At 39.8% G+C, this 23,028-nt stretch overlaps 1 protein-coding gene across 1 annotated transcript in view; it reads left to right on the top strand.

Annotated features, from left to right (window-relative positions):
• Positions 1-23,028, top strand: part of IGF2BP3 (insulin like growth factor 2 mRNA binding protein 3) — a 155,183-nt gene that overhangs the window by 127,299 nt on the left and 4,856 nt on the right. The window contains exons 10-12 of the mRNA XM_043589086.1: positions 1,344-1,469; positions 18,078-18,194; positions 21,337-21,411. Coding sequence (XP_043445021.1) covers positions 1,344-1,469; positions 18,078-18,194; positions 21,337-21,411 — 318 coding nt within the window. The remainder of the gene's footprint in view (positions 1-1,343; positions 1,470-18,077; positions 18,195-21,336; positions 21,412-23,028) is intronic.

Raw genomic sequence — 23,028 nt, 5'->3', positions numbered from 1 at the left:
TTAGCTTCCTTATCTGTTAAATAAGGCTAATACTTTCCTAAAAAAAGATGAGTATCTTCTGCACAATGTTAATTGGAAGATTAGTAGAGTAGGAACGTGGGCTTAAGAGGTACGTGAACTGGGTTTGAGTCCTAGTTCAACCACTGATTAGCTGCAGCTCTGTTCTCTTGGACAACTTACCTGTTCTCCAAGCATTGGTTTCTTCATCTGTGAAATGGGGCTGTTGTGCCTACATTGAATGCTTATTAGGACTGGGATTATAATAGATACCACGTATATAAAAGCAACTGTTAAGAGTTCAAATTTTAATTTTAATTTGGTTAGTCATAAACCTTGGCATTAAAACAACTAAAAATGACAAAATAATCTGTGTAGAGCAATGAAGGCAATTAAAGTGAATTGCTGACCTTCCTGAGTGGATGGAATGGTGCAGAAAATGTAACATGTCTGTAGTCCATTTTGAATTTTCAAGTAAATGAAAAAAAACACTCCTTGGTTGGGCCTGTCATCTGAAACACTACATGTAAAAGAAGGGAAATATAAAAATAATGCCTTTGTGAGAGGAACCTAGAAATATGCTGATCATTTTACCTCCCATGACTGGCTGCCTTATCTACCTTCCCATTATAACTGCTCATCTGATGTTTCAGAGTCAGTTGCGAGTTAATCCAACCATACACCTTTTAAAGAGATTCCCAGGTATGCTCACGTCTCAACTGTCATCTCCACTTCACTTCCTCAGCCCTTATAAAATTCAGCCAATACAAAGTCCTCTTTCTGGCTCCTGGATACACTCCAAAGATATGTCTAGTTGCCATAGTTGTATGGGATGGGACCTGATTGCCAAAGATCTTGACTTTGTTTTAGACTTTTAGACCCACGACAGCCAAATTTTATCCAAGGAGTAAAGATCTCTTAATAATACCTTTTTCTGTGTATCAGGTTTGCTTTTCAGTGCACAAATCTCGTTTGCTTACTTCTTCAACTAATGCAAGGTTTTCAGTCTGTATTTACTGCGTGCCCATAGCACACAGAGTACATACTTGTCTAAGCACTGTGAGCTGATCATTAAGGAAAGCGAGGGTATGTTGCCTGCTTTGAGAAAGCTAGTGTAGCTTCAGATCAAGGAGGGGGCAAATGAGCACACAGATTTTAACATATCAAGAAATATAAACAGATATGTGCTCAAGTATAATAACATGGAACATCTGTTCTAAAATTTGAGTCATAAAATGATTTTTTTTATTTTTTTTACTAGACAAGGTCACAATCTGAATATTGTCACTTATAATTACACTTGATTTTTTTTAAATGTAAAATGAGGGACCTTTTTACTGTTGCAGCTTCAAGCACATTTAATTCCTGGATTAAATCTGAATGCCTTGGGTCTGTTCCCACCCACTTCAGGGATGCCACCTCCCACCTCAGGGCCCCCTTCAGCTATGACTCCTCCTTACCCACAGTTTGAGGTAAGATAATGTACCTTGGCTTTCTTTATGGGTGAGCGGGATGCAGTCAGAGGGACACAGTTATTAGACTTTGTTGCTCTCGAGTAGGGTGACATTCGATGCTGATTGTAAAACTTGGTCCCCATATGATCTATCAGTTGAGAGCCAACACATGCTCTCTAGTTCATATCAGTAGAACCTTCCTACCTACCCCTTTGTAGAAGGGACACGTGAAATATTCTTTTGAAGTTTTTGGATAGTAGGGTTGTCACCATGGGCTCTTAAATCTCCAAAGAAAAGTTTGAGACTTTGGGAAGGGGAAAGAAGTTATTTTTAAATGTTGAAAGATAGGACTTTTAAAAGGCTTCCTTCATCTTAAACTTCACCTGGAAGTCAAATGCTTTGAAAGGTCAATAAAAATGTGTTTTCCACTTTGTGCTTTTTAAACAGTGAGCTCCAGCTAGTTGTGCTCATGGGTCTCTTGTGCGTGTGTATGTGTGCAACCATTAGACAGCTTTTATTTGTTTTGTAAACAGGTAGACTATTAAGGAACCTTATTTTTATATTTATTTCTTAAAAATAGCATTTTTTTCTGAGGTTGGAAATAGGAGACCAGTGATAGTATAAAAATAATTGCAGTATAACATATACCTTGTAATTTTTTTTTTTAAGTAGTTCACAGTTCTGTTGCATTATCAATGATAATTAGAGGTAGAGAATCATCATGGAAATAACAACATTCTAGGATCTTCCCTTATGGATTTGTTTTTACATCTCTCCCTTCCTGTTTGACTCTTTCCTTCTATATGCTTTGAGTAGTACCTCCTATTCCAATTCAGGGAAATGTCCAGCTGGAACAGCTTGGGGATTCCAACATAACAGTGCCTAGACTACATGTAGAGTAAAATGCTCCTGGAATTGTACTGATAACAGATTGCTGAGATTGTTCATATTTTATCCTTGTATGAATGAGAATTTCCTAGGCCTGTCTTGAACCACCTGTGTTAGGTGTTGTTTACTTTTGGCCTCTTCTTGTAGTGTTTCTGCTTTTATGGTCAGCAACATTTGCATCTTCCCCTACAACTCACCAGCCACCCTGAACACGTTTGGTCCTGGAAACCATAGAACAAAGCCCATTCATCTATGGATAGGCATCAAAATTTCAACCTCATGACAGTGTGAATAGATCTATTATGCATTATCTGAAGCTTTCCACCACAGCTAAAGGTGATGTGAAGTAGTTGACATATTTGTACTTTGATGCTAAAGGGGCTAAGGGAAGGATCCCTGGGATGAGAGCCCAGTTCAGCCCAGCTCTGCCTGCGCTTTGTATCACCATAGGTCACTCTCCTCTTCCCCCTGGGTTTGTCTTCTCGCTGCACAATGAAGAAACTGAACCAGGACTCTTCTCTCTCTCCTCTCAAATCAGACATTACTAGTGTTTACAAAATTCAATAATATAAAAAGTTTAAGAGGAGGGTAAAAGTGAACCTAAAATAGGAATTTGAGAAAACATGGACTTAAGGTCTAATTTGCCTATTTCTTTATTATAAATAGATGAATTTGTCATATTACTGAGTTTAAGGCACATGTATCTCTGACATTTCTGTGTCAAGCAGCATTGATTAAAATCTACAAGGAGCTGATTATTTAAAACAACTCATTGCTGAAGAAGCTCTTATTTATTTATTTATTTATTTATTTATTAATGCTTGTTTATTTTTGAGAGTGAGAGAGACAGCATGAGCAGGGGAGGGGCAGAGGGAGAGGGAGACACAGAATCTGAAGCAGGCTCCAGGCTCCAGGCTCCGAGCTATCAACACAGAGCTCGATGCAGGGCTCTAACTCACGAATCATGAGATCATGACCTGAGCCGAAGTTGGACGCTGAACTGACTGAGCTTCCCTGAAGAAACTCTTATTTAAACTACATCTCTGCTAGCTGCTCTAAACTAGCTTTGTCTTTGGGCACACTCCTTAATCTCTCTGTTCCTCACTTTCCAGTTTGTAAATTGAGGTGTCATTTAAATTCTTTCCTCTCTAGGGGCGCCTGGGTGGCGCCGTCGGTTAAGCGTCCAACTTCAGCCAGGTCACGATCTCGCGGTCCGTGAGTTCGAGCCCCGCGTCAGGCTCTGGGCTGATGGCTCAGAGCCTGGAGCCTGTTTCCGATTCTGTGTCTCCCTCTCTCTCTGCCCCTCCCCCGTTCATGCTCTGTCTCTCTCTGTCCCAAAAATACATAAATGTTGAAAAAAAAAATTTTAAATAAATTCTTTCCTCTCTATTGGTTACAGGTAAGGCCTTTACTGGTTATCAGTAAACTCTCTCACATTATGAGTGGTAACATTATAGAACATTCTTGGACATCTGTCTTTTACACTTCTCTGGCTGCTTCAGTAGCAAAAACTCCTAAAGTGAATTGCTAGGTGTCTATTTTTAAGATAGACAGATACATACATATATACATACATACATACATAAATATTACCTAGAGTTAGTCAATTTTGTGATGTAGTGATATAGTTTTGTGTAATGGGTTCTTGTGTTCTTAGGAAAATAAGGATTGTTTTAAGAAAAGTGAGATTGTATTTAAAACATTTCCAAAGGACTTTTTTTTTTTTTAGTTTTTTTTAAATGTTTATTTTTGAGAGAGAGAGACAGAGACGGAGTGCGAGCAGGGAAGGAGCAGAGAGAGGGAGACACAGAATCTGAAGCAGGCTCCAGGCTTTGAACTGTCAGTACAGAGTCCGACATGGGACTTGAACCCACGGGCTGGGAGAGCATGACCTGAGCTGAAGTCGGACGCTCAACGGACTGAACCACCCAGGTGCCCTTCCAAAGGACTTTTATGATTTAAATATTTAGTGACTTAAGCAAGAAGATTTTGTTTCAAGAATGGGAGAAAGGGGTCAGTGAACCATGAGTAAATGTAAGGAAGATCTCACTGGAACACATGGTCTTGGTTTTCCCTGAGATTTTAAAACTAAACTGAGTAGGTATAATTAGAAGCAGCCAGTGAGATCAGGAGAAGATGGAGAAGCTGCCGGCAGTAAAGGTAGAAATACTGCTGAAGGGAAGGAGCTGAGAACCCCTAAGGACCTGGTGGTTTTGTGCACAGGACAAGGGAATTCTCGTCTTAAAGGGAAGAAATGTGGATAATCTTAGCCTGCATTCTTTGCAGAATTCAAGTAGGCTTTTGATTCTACATGTATGCTGGGTAGTGATATAATGGAATCCCCAAGTTCATATGTGGACATTTCTCTAAATTGGTGTAGGAGGTACCATTCAAAACACAAAAAGCTAAGAAAAAAGACAAATCTATCATCTGTCTAGTTGGTATAATTAATAAATTAGGGTTATTATGCATGTGTTTTCTATGGATGAATGTGTTATTGTGATTTCTCTCTTGATTTAAACCTACTACTAACTTTATCTCTGTGTATTAGTCTTAGACCTTAAAGAATGTGTCAGGAATCATCCAGAAAGCTTGGAAAGGACAACTGCCCTTTTCTCCAGAATGGAAGAAATCTGTGCTTTTGTGGGTTTTAACGTGTTTGCAATTGCCTCTCCTCTTAGAAATAAATACATAGGTATATAATTCTGTCTTGGAAATTGGGTATATATTTTTACTAACTTAAAAAAAACTTTTTTAATGTTCATTTGTTTTTGAGAGAGAGCACGAGCAGGGGAGGGGCAGAGAGAGAGGGAGGCACAGAATCTGAAGCAGGCTCCAGGCTCTGAGCTGTCCTCACAGAGCCCGATGTGGAGCTTGAACCCACGAACTGCAAGATCATGACCTGAGCCGAAGTCGGACATTTAACTGACTGAGCCTTCCAGGCACCCACATTTTTACAAACTTTGGAGGTAATTATTAATGGGAGCATTGTACTACTTTTAACTTTTCACCTCAAGGACATTCATCTTGATATTAAGCACAGTATCCTCACTTTTAAGAAATTCGGCACCAGGGGCGCCTGGGTGGCTCAGTCAGTTAAGCAGCCGACTTCAGCTCAGGTCATGATCTCGCGGTCCGTGAGTTTGAGCTCCATGTCGGGCTCTGTGCTGACAGCTCAGAGCCTGGAGCCTGTTTCAGATTCTGTGTCTCCCTCTCTCTGACCCTCCCCCGTTCATGCTCTGTCTCTGTCTCAAAAATAAATAAACGTTAAAAAAAAAAAAAAAAGAAAGAAAGAAATTCGGCACCAGACCATTATTTAATGTGCAGCCCGTATTTAAATTTCATAGTTACTCCGGTAATGTTCTATTATATAGCTGTGTTTTCAGTAAAGAATCCAATTAAGGATTATGCATTGCAGTTGGTTGTCATGTCTCTCTAGTCCCCTCTTATCTTTGCAGGAGTCCATCCCTGCATCATCCCTTCCATTTGGTGTCACCTACTCCCTACCCACCACTTGTTTTCTTATTTATGGCATTGAAAAACCCAGGCTAGTGGTTAGTGTCACCTAGTTAGGATTTGACGGATGCCTCTGTGTGATTAGGCTCAGGTTATACCTTTTTCCGGGAAGGAATACCTTCTCTGTGTCTCACTGGGAAGCAGATGATGTCATTGTGTCTCATTGTTGGTCATACTGTTTCATCGTACAACTAAGGTAGTGTCTGTCCAGTTTCCACATTGTAAAGGTACCTTTCCCACCTATGATTAAGACTGGCGTCTGGGTGGCTCCATTGGTTAAGTGATCAGCTTTGGCTCAGGTCATGATCTCATGGTTCATGGGTTCAAGCCCTGTGTCAGGCTCTGTGCTGAACGCTTGCTCGGAGCCTGGAGCCTGCTTCAGATTCTGTGTCTCCTTCTATTTCTGCCCCTCCCCTGCTTGTGCTCTGTCTCACTGTGTCTCTCAAAATAAATAAATGTAAAAAACAAAATAAAACAAAATACTTTAAAAGAGAATATGTATCTTGCCCTCCAGTCTTTCGCAAAGTGGGTATAATATCCATTGCTGCCATTTGCCCAATCATTATTACTATTTTTATGTCTGTTGTTTTTTTACATTTATTAGTTGGCAATGTTCTGTAAAGAAGACTTTCTCTACTTTGTGCTTTGTGAGGGAAAATGGTTTTTTGTTCTTTACATTAGAATTACCCCAGACCTTTTTTATTAGAATCCCCTAGGGTAGGGGTTGGGGAGGAGATGAAACTCTCAGGGGTCACTATTTTGGAAAGCTCTGACTGACCCGAGTGTGGAGGTAGCCAAGATTAACAACAGCTGGTCTGTTTCTTTTCTTCTTCTTCTTCTTCTTTTTTAATGTTTATTATTTTTGAGAGAGAATGAGAGTGGGGGTGGGGCAGAGAGAAGGAGACGAGGAATCTGAAGCAGGCTCTGAGCTGTCAGCGCAAAACTGGACGCAGGGCTCGAACTCACGAACCGCGACATCATGACCTGAGCCGAAGTCAGGCGCTTAACCAACTGAGCCACCCAGGCGTCCCAGCTGCTCTGTTTCGTAACTGGTTAAGAACCTGTACCTCACCTTGGGCTTCTACGAATCAAAATCTCAGTGGGAACAGATGGAAGCTAGAAATTTGTGATTTTTGTAAAGGTCATCAGGGTTTTTTTTGTTGTCCATTCATTGTCAAACTGCTACTGTGCAAGCAACAGATACTATTCTAGGGAAGATGGACTCAAATGTTGGAAAATATCTATCAAGGCTAATGCATGATAGATATTATTTGGGATAAATGTAAATACATAACGACTCAGGCGTGCCCCTCTTTCTAGGTTGTTTGGTGCTTTATTTTAAACTGTGGTCGAAAACCTACTCCCTTTCTCTGGATCACCTGTTAATTCCAACTCACAGGCAAATATCAGGCCAAGCTGTCTGTGGGATGCTGCCATATGTCTGTTTTCATGCCTCTAAATCTATTTTGGCACACTATGTGTATCAAGATTAGCTTTGGCTATGTATTACAAGAAAAGAAATGGTTTAAATGAGATTTCCTTTTTCATGAGAAGAGTTGAAGGGTAGATAATCCAAGGCTGGTAGTAGTTATATTGTATCATCTAGGACAGGTGCTCCTATTGGCTTGGCATGCCACCTCCCAGCCCAGGATGACTGCTCAGGTTTCAGCCATTGAGTCTGATTCCAGCCAGCAAGGATGAAGGATAAAAAAATCAACAGCCACCTCGTAGGACACTGCCTGAGGATGGCTTTTTACACTTCCACTGGTGTCTTGTTTGCCAGAACATAATGTCTGTTACGTCTACCTGCAAGAGAAGCTGGGAAGCAGTGTCTCTAACTGAAGAGATGAATAAATCTGCCCTACTGAATTGAGCAGTATTACCTGTAAAAGGTGTCTCAGAGCTTTGGGAGGGTGGAGGTGAGCTTCTAAGTTCAATCAGAGACAAAACAAAAACGACACAAAAAGAACCCAGAATGATCTAAATTAATTCTAGAGCACAGAATTCCATGATTCAGATTCCACTCCTACAGATAATTTTCATCGAAAATTAAAGGGAAAATACCATTTTCAGAGAATTGTTGTGTTTCTGGATACCAGTTAGAGTGAACTGTACTTCCAGATAGCTGTCAGGCAGTTTTCTGATTTAATGTTTTAAGGGAACAATTCTTTTACCAAGTTCTGTTGTAGTATATAACCTCTTTGTGGGGGAGTACTTAGTTGGAATAGCTTTGCCTTCACTGTATATTATTAGACTTTGTTCTTTTTCTAAACTCCGATCACTAATAGTCTTAAATGTACCTAGTAGTCACTACTTTGAGAAGCGAACTGTTGTTTTTAAAGGCAATAATTAGGGGCACCTGGGTGACTCAGTTGGTTAAGCGTCTGACTTCAGCTCAGGTCATGATCTCGAGGTTTGTGAATTCGAGCCCCGCCTCTGGCTCTGTGCTTGACAGAACCTGGAACTTACTTCAGACTCTGTCTCCCTGTCTCTAAAAAATAAATAAGCATTAAAAAATATTTTTTTAATAAAAAATAAAGGCAATAATTGTTTACTAAAGCTTTATGGGTTTTTTTTTTTTTTCCTCACCATTTCTTCTGATATTCCCTTTATTCCCGTTGGCTTCACTTTTCTTCTTGAAGAACCTAGTATTGTAGGTCTGTGGGGGTCTATGATACATTTATTTAAAAACTGGGTTAGAGGATTAAAGGTTGGCAGGTGTTCGCTCTCAGCACGTGAGGATGCACCGCAGCTGCCATTCGTCATCTACAGCTGCTGATGAGAAGCTTGTTGCTCCTTAGAAGTTCTCACAGGGAAGTCAGTTACTTACCAAGATCATCTCTCTATGCTTGATGGCCTGTAGGTGAGCAGAGAATCTCTTTTACTTTCAATGTACATTGCCTGGTAAGAAGTAGGTTTTGATGACTAAACGTTTCAAAGACTCTCTCTTTTTATGTATAGCGCTCTCTCTCTCTTTTAGGGTTGTTTCATTTTGCTACTCATGTTTTCCGACTGCTGCTTTGTAACATGAAAGGAGAATTGATGCGCCTTGACTTGGGATAAATCCCTTGCCTCTGTTCCATTCCAGGACTTGGCCCACCCTTCCCCCCTCAACGTATTCTAACCGGAACCTGCCAGGTAGATTTTTTCCTAATACAGCCAGAGTTGGTTCTTGCAACAGACAAAAAGTCTCTAGTTCCTGCCTAGCAGCTGGCTCATGCAGTACTTAATTGGCAAACTTTGAGTTTAGAAATGACAAGAAATGCTCCTTTCAGAAATGCTCAAACAGTAGGCAAGAGGCAGTTGGCAGCTCCTGCACAGAGCAAGAGCTGAAATTGGCATAGCACAGAACAGCATCCATAGCTGAATGGTATTTCCTGGCGTTTGATTTGGCAGAAGTTAGCTCAAGTGCTGTTGTCTTCATAATTTTGATACCGTCTTTGGAATCTTCCCAGAAATCTCCAAAACAATAGCGTGATCTTAAAATCGCAAACTTTCTGTTTATCAAAGAGGCAAGAAAGATAAACATCTTCTTAGGTTTTAGCTAGTTCAAGGTGCTCCGTCAGAAACAAAATATTTTGTGAGTTGAAAGGATTTTGAGATCAGTTCTTAGTGCTCTACTCCTTAGGATTTCTTACTGTAGGTACAGGTCTTTTGTCAGTAAAATATTTGAAAGTAAATCACTCATTGTATACACTTATTACCTCTAAGAGGCCTTGGTTATGTAGCTATGGGAGAAATTTTCTGTGGCGCCCCCCCCCCCCTTTTTTTTTAAAGACTTCAGTATTCTGTTCAGGTCATAGAGTTGAGTAAACTTAATTTCAGTTCCAAACCCAAATCCATTAAAACAAAACAAAACAAAAAACCCAGGAGTATCTATTTTACAAACCAAAGGGAAACACTGGCATCCTTCCAGGTTCCTGAAGGCTGGTTTTGTTGGCTGGCACGCATGTCTCCATGCCTTTGTGATGTCTTAGATTCTGTTCCCCACAAAGTAAATGCACTTAACCCTACTGTTTGCTCATTCTTGTATCTCCTCATGATAGATGATTAGGAGTTACTCATTGGCAGACTTTACCAGTTACGCAAACTTCAATTGAGCAGCTTTGTTCTTACGTTACTTCAAGTTACAGAGTCTGCCAAGAAGTCCAAAGGAAGTTTTGCCGATAGGCATCTGGCAGAAATCCACTGGGAAGCAGCTTGGGTCATGTGACTGTCCTTCACCTCTGAAGGTTTTGTAAGAAGCATTCAGGATAATGCAGCTGAACATTAACTTAAATGCAAAGAATGTGTAACAAAGGGTGATGCTGATGAATTTTTTCAACCTTGAGCTCAGAGACTTAAGAATCACAGGTGAAAGAGGCTTATCAAAACCCATTATTCTGGCTACTTAGTTTTGTAAGTAAAAGTTAGGTATCCAAATCCTGGAAACATGGCCTACAATGCAGATGTCTGTATAGCAGTAATTTGTACCACAGAGACAGTTTAATGATTATCAAATAGACAGGATGATTATGCAAAGTACCTTATATTCCCAGAGGAGAATTTCCTTGAAAAGTAACCTACAGTCAGGGAGATGCTTGGTGAATAAGGAATTGGCACAGAGGGAAATGGGTGATGTTCAGACGTCTGGTGAGTCAACTTTTTATTAATGTGCTATTGCCAGGGACACAGCACTGCCCATCGATCTGGGGTGCCACCTCCTCGTTTGTTTGGTTTGCTTCTAACACTGCTTTTTATGTTTGATAGGTTTTCTTGTTTCTGTTTTCATCCCAGCACAGAATACTTTTCTGTCAGCATACAGATTCTTCCTTGATGTCTTCACCCCCTCTTTGTTAATAGTCCTTTCGGCCCTTCTCTACTGACCACCATTCCTTTTCCAAAGCCTCACACAACTTTTAAATTTGTTCTTAGTATTGGATTTGTTATCTCCTACTCAATTTCTGCTCCTAAAAATTAACAACAAAAAAAGCATTGATGGCCTTTCTTCACTGTGTCAGAAAGATTATTTTGCTTTTATTCAGCTTTCGAGGCTGCAACATAGGTTTTGCCTTGGAGCTTTTCTCCTCACAGAGCCGTCTTGAGTTATCTTCTAGGCGAAGACACATGCGTATGCTGTGCTTGTGAGGGAGGCTCTGCAACTTTCACTCCAAGGATGATGCCTGTTAACGCTGGTCCTCTCAAGACATACAGAAGTTGCTCTCTGGGATCAGTCCCAGGAAGAGTGTTCTTTACTAAGCAAATGGATAGTTTTTCTCTTAGAGGTATACTGAGTTATGCAGCTGATTTGTCTTAAAATTAGCTGCTGGAAAGCTTAGAGCTAAATGTATATAACAACAACATTCCTGGCTTCATCTTTTAGATTCAGGTCTTTATATTCTCATTTCTTCGTTGTCTCTGTTTTACTTCTGGATTACTTGTATTTTCTAAGCAGCCTAAAATCTTTCTGGAACAAGGCCCAGAAAACAATTAATTATGCAGTCATGGCAAAACACAATGGGGCAGATCTGAGCAAGTTACACATTAGGTTAGTCTGATCATTAAAAAGGTCTTTATGACTGTCAGTCTCAAAACAAAAGTATATTATTGAGAAGAACATGATGTAGATGTTCTCAGATAAAATACTTAGGTCCTATCTTTACTTAAAAAAACAACAACAACAACAACAAAAACTGGTTAAGATTAATGTGTCTGTTATACCATAAGGACCAGAATGAAAAAGTATTAACATTGAGCACAGTTTATGGTCAGTGTCCACATTAATTCAGTTATTAAAAAATAAGAAAGGCCTTAAAGTGTCCCTGTGGAATAAATGGTACGTGGTAATTGCATAAAACACTGGCAGGCTGTGAGATACAGTGCTTTGCACGCAGAGGCACTATTCTTAGGACTGGGAAATGCTAAAGAATGAAATAATTTTATTTAGTGTTCTTCGTTGGTGAATAGAAACAGAAGTGACTTGGCCAAGCTGTGCTGGACAGGCCCCTCTCACAGGTCTCCACAGTCAAGGGTTCAGTGGGAAGGCAAACCCTCTTCTCATGTATGTGTTCTAAGAGTGCTTACGGAGCTACAAGGGAGGATTCGTTTAGCCGACAGCTTTGTTAAGACCTGCATTGTGTTAGGATGTCCTGGGAAACACCGGGAATACCAGCTTGTAAAGAATATAAGTACGTCTACATATGCTAAAGCAACAAAACCCAATGAGTTTCATCAGTAATATTTCCTGGAATTGAATTTTAGATTAACTCTTACTGCAAATATTAGGTACATGTGGGTTATAGATCAAGGAAGAGACACAGAAGAGCACAGTTTAGATGATTTTCATTTGTAGAAAACTAAGCATAGGGTCTAGAATCCTGTGTTGCTGGACTTTTCATAAGTATGAAAGGCATGGTTCAAAATAAAATGATTTTCCCTTTTCCTTAATATATCCATTGACCATAAGATAAATTTATTAGTATGAGAACTTGGAAATAACTTGTCAGGTAGGTTTGTTTGTTTGTTTATATTGACTTTTTAAAAATTTATTTTGAGAGAGTGAGCCTGCATGTGAGCACGGGAGGGGCAGGAGGAGAGAGAATTTTTTTAATAGATTTTTTTTAAGCTTTATTTATTTTGAGGGAGGGAGAGAGAGGGGGTGGAGAGAGAGAGAGAGAGAGAGAGAGAGAATGAGAATGAGAATGAGAATCCCAAGCAGGCCCCACACTGCCAGTGTGGAGCCGAATGCAGGGATTGAACTCATGAACTGTGAGATCATGACCTGAGCCAAAATCAAGAGTTGGACGCTTCATCGACTGAGCCACCCAAGTGCCCTTGAGAATCTTTTTGTTTGTTTTGAGAGAGAGAACGTGAACAGGGGAGGGGCAGAGAGACAGATGGAGTGAGAATCCCAAGCAGGCTCTGTGCTGTCTGCGCAGAGCCCAACGAGGGGCTCAATCTGTGAGATCATGACCTGAGCTGAAACCAATGGTCAGATGCTTAATCAACTTGAGCCACCCAGGTGTTCCTGTCAGTTTTATTTTTTTCAGGTTTGTTTATTTATGAGGGGGTAGGAAGGGCAGAGATGGGGGACAGAGGATCCAAAGTGGGCTCTCTGCTGTCAGCACAGCTTGAACTCACGAACTGTGAGACCATAACCTGAGCCAAAGTTGGATGCTTAACTGATTGAGCCACCCAGGTGCCCCCCAACCCCATCTGTCAATTTTAAATGTTAATACTCTGATCATCGCTTCCATGACATAAAATCTTAGAAGTATTTGTACAGGGGCACAAGATTTATGTTAGAGATTTGATTACAGTATTATATAAATTAGTGAAAAAATGGGAAACCAAACTTTCTGCAGATCTTGAAAGTATCACCTTCAGCTGCAACAAAATAACAGATAAAGATGAAGGAATTTTGAATTTTTTCTTGAGAACTGCTCGGGGATGTGGTTATTTTATTCTCAACAGTGGAAACAAACATCGAAACTCTTAAGTTATAAAGTATTTTAAACAGGCATAAGATGGGTGTGTGCAGTGGACAACAGACCGGATGCTTTCAGATGCTTGTTCTCTTGGAGCATCTTTTTTTTTTTTTTTTTTTTTGGTGGGTGATTCAATTAAACTACTTAATTATTAGGTTTTTTGAAAGAAATTTTATTGAGGTATAATTGACCTATAACTGTGGTTTCAGGGGCACAATGATTGGATATTTGTATATATTGCACAATGATCACCACAGTAAGTCAACAGCCTTTACCATAATTCTTTTTTTCCTCGTGATGAGAACTTTTAAGATCTCTCGGTGCAACTTTCAAATGTGCAATAGAGAATTAACAATAGTCATATCAAGGGGCTATCTTTGATGCCATTTTTTACACATTGATGATCACAGGTTTAAGCTTTTGCCAACATAAGAAATTTGTTTTGACTCAGGAAATCATACCAAGGCAGATGGAAGAGTGATAAGGCAGCACCTCCTCAAATGAAAGTTCTGTTGGGCTGTTTTTCTTAAGAGTCACTTACAAAGCACATCCTATACCTGCTGGAAGTAGAGTTATGTCCTTTAATTTTTCTTCTTTTTCTTTTCTTTCTTTTTTTTTTTTTTTTTTTTTTTTTAAAGAGAGCACAAGTGGGGAGAGGGGCAGAGGGAGAGAAAGAATCTCAAGCAGGCTCCATGCTCAGTACAGATCCTGATGCAGGATTTTATCTCATGATTATGAGATCATGACCTGAGCCAAAATGGAGTCAGACTCTAAACTGAGCCACCAAGGACCCCCCTGCCCTCCATTTTAAAAGAATAAATATGGCTCAAGAGCTAGAGAAGCCCAGGTTTGAATGCTGGTTACAATACCAGTCAGTATATTACTGTGTGCATCTCTCTGGCTCAGTTTTCTCATCTTTAAAAGGCAAATGTTGGGGTACCTGGGTGGTTCAGTTGGTTAAGTGTTCGACTTCGGCTCAGGTTATGATCTTGCGGTTCATGAGTTTGATCCCTGCTTGGGGCTCTGTGCTGACAGCTCAGAGCCTGGAGCCTGCTTCAGATTCTGTATCTTCCCTCTCTCTCTGCCCCTACCCAACTCCTACTCTGTCTGTATGTCTCTCTCTCAAAAATAAACATTCAAAAATGTTTTTAGAAATGGGAATGTTGTTAGTTTATGTTAGTCGGATGGGTTGTGAGGTGTAGATGAGGTAATGCACCTTTCACAGAGGAAACACAAACTCTTGACACTCCCTGATCATACCTTCTTAAATCTGAAGTTTTGCAGGCTTTCTACACATCTCCCACCATGTTAAACACAAAGGTAGCACTCAGATGTTACATGAATGGCTTAACTGGAATCCCATCATTCTGAGTGGGAAACTTTGTGTATAACTTGGTAATTATCAATTTTAAATGTTCAGACCCTTTGTCTCCAGCTAAATTTTACCTATAAGAGTTTATGTAACAGAGGTATACAAGGGCACAACTTTTTGTACAAAGATTTGATTGCACCATCACATGAATTAGTTGAAAATTAAGTACACACGAACGCATGCACCAAGATAAATCAGTAGTCGAGTCTAGCTGGAGGAATGCCCTACTAATAGGTGAGGGAGGGGCATCTGAATGACGTGGGAGGAGGAGATGCAAAGTGTATCTCTATGGTAAAAAAACAAACTAGAACACATTATTTGTAGGATGCTCCCATTTATTTACTATTTTCGGTTCATTAAATCTATTTCCTCCCCATGAAACGGGTCTGCCTGTCCCTACCTCGTTTTCCACGTCATCTTTTCCACTGGGTTTAAGTCATTCTTCCAGAGAGTTTTGCTTGAAAGAATTGAACTTTTTGGGCATGGCACTTCATTGGGTATTGAGTTGATCGTAGAGGTAACAGTTATTTGGGTCAGTGTAAATTTTCCTGATTGATAACTTGAAGAAAAGTTTTTTACATTTTCTGATTTAATGACCTTTTATCTTTTTATCTTACCTAATATTTCCTTTTTCTCATTTCAGTTTAACTGGTAAATAGGCAAAGGTTTTCCTTTAAAGAACCAGTCTGGCCTTTTTGTTATTTCCAGACTGTTAACTGTTTACTAATTTATTATTATTTTTTAATAGTTTTATTTTTAAGTTTGAGAGAGAGCATGTGTGTACACATGTGCAAGTGGTGGATAGGGAAGGGGCAGAGAGAGGGAGAGAGAATGAATCCCAAGCAGGCTCTGGACTGTCAGCACAGAGCCCAAGTCAGGGCTTGAACTCACAAACCATGAGATCATGACCTGAGCCAAGACCAAGCATTCGACACTTAACTGACTGAGCCACCCAGGGGCCCCTACTAATTTAGTGTTTAAAAAATCTTTGCTTCTTGGGGCACCTGGGTGGCTCAGTCAGTTAAGGGTCTGACTTCGGCTCAGGTCATGATCTCACAGTTTGTGACTTCAAGTCCCGCATCGGGTTCTGTGCTGACGGCTCGGAGCCTGCAACCTGCTTCAGAGTCTGTGTCTCCCTCTATCTGCCCCTCCCCTACACTCTCTCTTCTCTCTCTCTCTCTCTCTCTCAAAAACAAACATTAAAAAAATTTTAATAAAAAATAAAAATTTTTTGCTTTGGAGGAAGGAAACTATAAAGACTTCTAAAAAAAAAAAAATTCCTACCAAATAATGTGAGTAAACTGTCCTGTGGAACAGCATTCTGGTAAGTGCATATTGAGGGCCAAGTAGCATGGCTGATGCATCCATATGTGTTTCTGCTGTTGATCATCGTTATCTCCCCATAGACCCAAGGTACTGAGTGCTCCATTCTCGCTGCTTGCACTCTGGGCTTAATAGGGAGAAGATGGAGTTGATAATGCTACTGGTAATTTTTGTGTTGTGAGAGTGATGGTCATCTGGTGGACCAATATTACATAGCACAAAATCTGTATCCACTTACAGTAAAAATGAATAAGCCCAGTACTGCTGTTTTCTTTGACTAAGATTTTCAGAAACTGAACATTCTAAAGATTTTCCTAGTTCCTGGGATGCTTGAAAGCAAAACTTTGGCATGTTTGAGACTTTTTACCAATTTGGGAAGAGTTTTGTAAATTAGAAATTAGATGGAAGCTGTTTTATGGCTGTATGTGAACATATGGCAGTACTGAGGGACCAACTTGAGTACTGGACAATGGAATCTATAGTATACTACATAATAGGAATGGAAGACTTAAGACAGAATTCTGTGAAGTGTTTCTTACCAAGTAGTTAATGTGTACATTTCTTATTGCAATATATCTTCTAATATCTCTGTAAATCTTAGTTTAGCTGCATTTTTTTAAATGCGTATTAAATTTTACTTGGTTTATTAAGTTGTGTATCATCTTAAAATAATTTTTGGCATAGGGGCAGCTGGGTGGCTCAGTCAGATAAAAATGTTTGCTTCTTGATTTTGGCTCAGGTGAAGATCTCATGGTTCATGAGCTCGAGCTCCACATTGAGCTGTTTTCCCTTACCAGGGATTCTCTGTCTCCCTCTCTCCTGCTTGTGCTCTCTCTCACTCTCTTCAAATAAATAAATAAAAAATATTTCTTGGCATATGTAGGAAACCTGTACCTGCTTGTCAACTTTTCTGTAACCGAAAATTGCTCTTAAGTGTTAGAAAATAAAATATTTAAAAAAACATTTCTTGGAATGAATTTCTTAGAATTCTCCCTGGAAGCATGTTTTCTTAATGTTGTTAGAAAATAAGTATTAATGTGTGAACATGTGCACTGCTTCTGGCATCTTAGAACCTGTAGCTCACCATAACATCACTGAATTTTGGATTAGTCTATTTTTTTGGAACCCAGTCTACTGTGTCTCTTGAGTGTGTCCTTTAACCTTACAAGAATGACCATTTGAAGGGAGACAACTCAGGAAGGACATAGTTGGCTTGAAGGGGGAAGTTAAAATCCATTTTTGAAAAATCTTTCAGGAGGTAGCCTTCAAAATGTTTTCTGGGGCATCAGGGTGACTCATGCAGTTGAGCAACTGACTCTTGGTTTTGGCTCAGATCATGATCTCACGGTTTATAGGTTCAAGCCCTGTGTCAGGCTCTACACTGGTCGTGCAGAGCCTGCTTAGGATTGTCTCTCCCCTCTCTCTCTCCTCTCTCCCCTCTCCCCTCTGCACACTCTATCTCGAAACAAATCTTTAAGAAAAGATTTTCCAATTTGTCCATGTGTAAATGGCAAAGGAAGGGCAGAGATAAAAGGAATAAAGAATTATATGGGAGAGAATCTTAGGGCAGTTTACTATTAAAGTGATAAAGTTTTCTTCTAGTCCTGTACTCTGCTTGGGTGTGGTGCATACTGAATGGTAGTGGTAAGGTTTTACACTATTTAGTCCTATGTAATGACACTCAGGAGTTGTTCCCTTTGAGAATAGGTGTGTGTTTACGAAGCAGAACCTACATGGATAAGGTGTAGAATAGGTGCCCTTGGATACAGTTGTTTGTTGATGTGTAGCCCAGAATTTCATTTACTTGTCAAGAACCTAAACTTTACAACATTTACGTATCTTTTAAATCTGTACACCAGTGACATTCTAAAGTTGAGGCAAATAGTGTAAAGTGACCTTTTAAATTGAGTGCTTTCAGGTTGGACAGGAGATCTTCTCAACTTTAGGTAAACTCTTGCCAACTTCCTAATATTTCTACTGTATGAGAATGCCCCATCCCTATGCCAATGATAATAGTGTGACTTGTACCCAATTCACATGTATGTCCTGTCTTTCCAACAGCAATCAGAAACGGAGACTGTTCACCTGTTTATCCCAGCCCTGTCTGTCGGCGCCATTATCGGCAAGCAGGGGCAGCACATCAAGCAGCTTTCTCGATTTGCAGGAGCTTCTATTAAGGTACCCTTTTGCCAGCTGTGGCTCTTAGTGCCTTAATGACAGTAAGTTACAGAAACACGAGTTGTCCTGCCACTTCATAATTGGAATTAAACATTGCAGTGTATGCTGGGGTTACACGTAGGGTGTGACACAAAACCGCAAACGATAGTAGCTTCAACATAGTAAGTCGAATTTTGTCTCCAGGAAAAACAGGAGTTGAGTAATCCAGGACTGATAATGGTGGTTTTGCCCCACCAAGTCCTCCACCTAGATTGCTTCCAGCTGATCATCCCTAGGCAGGGCCTTGGTCCCTCAAGCTCACAGATGACACTATTCACTGCTCTCCCAATCAGTCTGTGGTCCAGCCAGTTGGAGAAGACAACATTAAGACCCCTTCTCATAAAGGCTTCTTACTAGCTGCCAAAGGGAAATGCAGTCCATGTATGTTTACCTAAATGTTTTATTGTTGCGGAAAGTGGGATAACAATTATCAGGGAACAACTAATGGTATCCACCAAATAGATAATTGTGTGCTCTGAAGAGTCTGTGTTTTGATATGCTGAGAAACAGTATAATATCAGACGTACAGGTCATTGTGTTTTAGGGAATGCACAAGTTGATAAAAGTTGGATACAGTGACAGTTTCCTTATGAAAATTACCAATATTTTGGGGTGTTTTTTGTTAATGTCTTATAAAAATTTTATTTAAAAGTATATAGTACACAACAAAGCTACACTCAGATGTTAATAGCGTGTTTATTTCCAGCTGTCCCAAAATGGGAAGAAGCACATGTTCATCAACTGGCAAATGGATAAACTGTGGTGAAGCTATACAATAAATATTAAGAACAAACTATTGAAAAATAAGAACATGGTTGAATCTCATGACACGTGCTAAGGGAAAGGATCAGACTCAAAAGGCACATACTCTCCGATCCACTTTTATGAAAATATGGGAAAAGGCAGAAGTACTGGGATAAAGAAAGTCAGTGGTTGCTAGGAATTAGAGGTGGAAGAGAGGCTTGAATACAAAGAGATAGCAGGAAGAATTGTGGAGAATGACGTAACTTTTTATTTTGATTGATGTGGCGATCTGCCTATGCATTTGTTACAAAAGAATGAATTTTACTGATGTAAATTAAATAGTGAATAAAAAAGGCAAAACACAGAAATAGTCCCCATGTGCCCTCCTGTAGCAAAAGATAACAAAATACATGAACAGGAAATGGGGCCAAAATAAACAGGTAAAGGAAAAGAGATGGTAAACAATCAAGCAGTGAACCAACTTTACTATCCTGCTAGTTTCCTGATTAAAAAGAAATCTTGGACACATGCAAAAAGAACGTAGTAGACTGGCTTGGGGGAAAACCTGCAATGAACACTTTATGAACAAGAATTGAGTATTTAGGTATTCACTTGTTTCTCTTTTGGGCTTCATGTCTGTTAAGTAACAGACATATATTCGGTATTGTTAATATAATTACTTGTGTTCACTTGTTGGACATGAAGATTGTTCCTAACTTACCCTGCACATAGTGCAGTGATGGACAAAATTTGCCAAATTGTTAAAAAAACAACCTTATTCTGTAAGTCGATAAAAATAGATCTGGTGAGCCAAAGGGCATGTGTTTTCAGGCTTCTCAGAGTAGGCCCAGGCCTCCATCACCAGTATTAACAAAAGAAATCTAGTCAGAAAGATAAAGAATGCTATCTTTTTTCCAGGGGTTTCTTGTGAATAATTCTAAGAACTTAGACTAAAAATTAGTAAGTGTCCCTCATAAAGTAGGAATAATATTAGCATGGCTCTAAGGTGACAGAGAGAGGGAGAAAGCACTGACTCCATTAAAAATAAAAACATTCTTGGGGCACCTGGGTGGCTCAGTTGATTAAGCACCCAACTCTAGATTTTGGCTCAGGTCATGACCTCACACTTGGTGAGTCTGAACCCATATCGGGCTCTGTGCTGACAGCATGGAGCCTGCTTGGGATTCTCTCTCTTTTCTCTCTGCCCCTTACCTGCTTGTGTGCATGCTCTAAAATTTTTAAGAATTGTATAAAAAAAAGAAAACACACTTTTTTTTTTTGTAAATATGTGGAAAAGTGTCTAGTAGCTTGTATAAGTAACTGAAAGTGATCATATTGAGTGGTAGAATTTGAAGTAGTTTTTATCATATCCTTTGCTTCCTATTCTTACATAGTAATATATTTTATAAATAAGAATTTGCTACTTGCACAGCATTATGTCTAGCAATTTTTTTTTTTATTTGAGAGATTGAGCAGGGGAGGGTATGGGATGGGGGAGAGAGAATCTTAAGCAGGCTCCAAATTCAGTGCAGAGCCTGATGGCAGAAATTGATCCCATGACCCTGGGATCATGACCTGAGCCAAAATCAAGAGTCACATGCTCAACTGACTGAGCCAACCAAGCACCCCTAGGAAATTTTTCTTCTTTTACAACAACTCCTACCAGCTGGGTCCCCAATCCTAGAACTCTGGAAGAATGCTCATTTCCTCTCCTTTCAACATTTCCCCCAGCTCAGGCTGTTTGTGTGATTTCATATATTCTGCAAAAATATTAAAGTCATTTACTTTGCTTCTGCCAAATTAATGTTAATTTCGTATGTTACTCTAATGAGCATATTCAGGGCGATTTACCAATTGTCTTAGATTTGTGAACATATCAACTTCTTGCAAATACTGAAAGCCTGGGGGTTCTGATGCATGTGGGCCAAAGACCACATTTTGAGCACCACTGTTTTAGTGTATAGGAAGGAACATGGGTAGTGGAGACAGATCCGGCTCTCTCCAGCTGTAGGCTCTCTCCAGCTGTATTAGCTATGTGATTATGGATGGGCCACGTAACTGAACTTGTTCAGCCTTCACTTTGCCCTCTGTAGAGGCAGCACCTCATTACTATCTAGTGAGGATTGGCTGAGGTTAGGGGTGGACATTTATATCCAGGCTAGTCATGGTGTTAAGTGCATAGTTGACCACAGTAGCCATAACCAGTGAACCCAGATTAATCACTGCCGCTCTACAACTTTCTTCTACAAGACTTTAATTCTACATTTCAAGAAGTCCTACACAGATGTCAGGCTGGTTTGTGTAATGATATTACAGTGTCACCTGAAAGTGTCATTTCCCCTTGTTGTGTCTGTTACAGATTGCTCCAGCTGAAGCACCAGATGCTAAAGTGAGGATGGTGATTATCACCGGGCCACCAGAGGCTCAGTTCAAGGTACGTGCTCTACTGTGTGCACAGGTAACAAATGAATGGATTCGAAGAATGTTAATGCTTTCTTTTCAGGAACTCCATAACCTGGCTTCTCCCTTAAATATATCTAAAACTCAGTAGAAGGAATCTCCCAATGGAAATTTCTAAGACTTAGAACCCAAATTTAATTTTCAAAAATCAACCAGACTTTGTTTTAATTTTGAGAATTTTATAATGGTTGCTGGGTTTACTATCTCCCAAGGGAGAATGTGCTCAGTGCCTTGTTACTATATGAAGGTGAGACTTTTAAGACTGAAATTTACAAACCTGTGTGGTTAATATGCCTCAGAAAACTTACCCCAAATTTTTCATCTTGTTCTTGAAAGACCTTAACTTTGAATATAAATGCCCTCCTTTTCTTGTTACCCTTGGGTTAATTCTGAGCCCTTGTTCATAGTCTAACCACAAATCACTCTAATCCTTCCAGTTTTAGAAGTAAAAATCATAGGAACTCTTGTGGCATTTGTCCTGATGTGTGAACCATTGCTCATATTTATTCGAGTTTGGGGCTGTTGCAGCTGGAATGCCCCTCCCTGCATACTGAGAGTTGATGAAGAGCAGAGACCGGCCAGCTGGGCTGCTGGTTCAAATCCCAGCTCTGTTATTTGCCTTTGTATGACCTTGGGCAAGTTAACTTTGACTGGCTAGTTACTTAGCTATAAAAAAGGGATTAGAATACCCAAAAGGTTGAAACAAGATTGTAAAGTGTAGAGAATATATCCAGTGCTTAGACTATCACATAATATGAATATGCTGGTGGTAATGTTCAGCACTCAGGGTGAATCAGACTAAGACTCTGCCAAATTCTCAGTACTTTGGAGTACATGATTTCTCCCATAAAACTTAGTACAAGTGTTGTAAAAGCAACTACTGAATTACAATGTAACTATTTTATCCCAAACCCATGTCTTCTTCTTAGCACCTAGTAGTAGCTGTGTAACAGGACAACTCTTCAACCTTAAGCCTTAGTTCCCTCACTTCTAACATGTGGCTAGTAACAATGTCTACCTCTCCCTAACTCCCCACTTTTAAATTGTCACTTTCTTTGACCTCTCCACTGTGGGACATTTTCCACAAAAAATCCAAAGCTTTTTTCACTTCCTTTACAGGAAGAACAGGAAACAAAAAGGAGGTGCTTTGAGATGTGGGTGCAGTTGGCTAGGCTCAAACTCAGGTGAAGACATTTCCTCCCTCACACCAGCCTTCTGGTCCAGGCAGTTCAAGTCCTAACTCACAAATGTTACAAACTGCTTCGTATCCTGAACCTACAGGATCAGTCACCTTTGGTTGGAAATCTTAAAAGATAAATGTAAACATCAGTTCTTGCATGTTTCTTCTTGGTGCTGAGCTGTTACTTCTTTATAAGTGGGACTACTGTCTTGTTATTCCTATGATTGTATGCTGGGAAATTCAGTCTGTTTCCTTCCATCCTTCAGTGCCCATGTGGTATAATCATCTTAAATGGAACAGTTAAGAAAAACTGTAATGCTTAAATATCATTTATGTGATCAATGATAATTACAAATGAATTATTTTAGACATCTAAGGAGTGGTAAACTTCCTAACCCATATTTTTTCTTA

The sequence above is a fragment of the Prionailurus bengalensis genome, chromosome A2 (genome assembly GCF_016509475.1).
Source record: "Prionailurus bengalensis isolate Pbe53 chromosome A2, Fcat_Pben_1.1_paternal_pri, whole genome shotgun sequence".
Lineage (NCBI taxonomy): Eukaryota > Metazoa > Chordata > Mammalia > Carnivora > Felidae > Prionailurus > Prionailurus bengalensis.
This window is presented reverse-complemented; position numbering and strand designations above follow the sequence as displayed.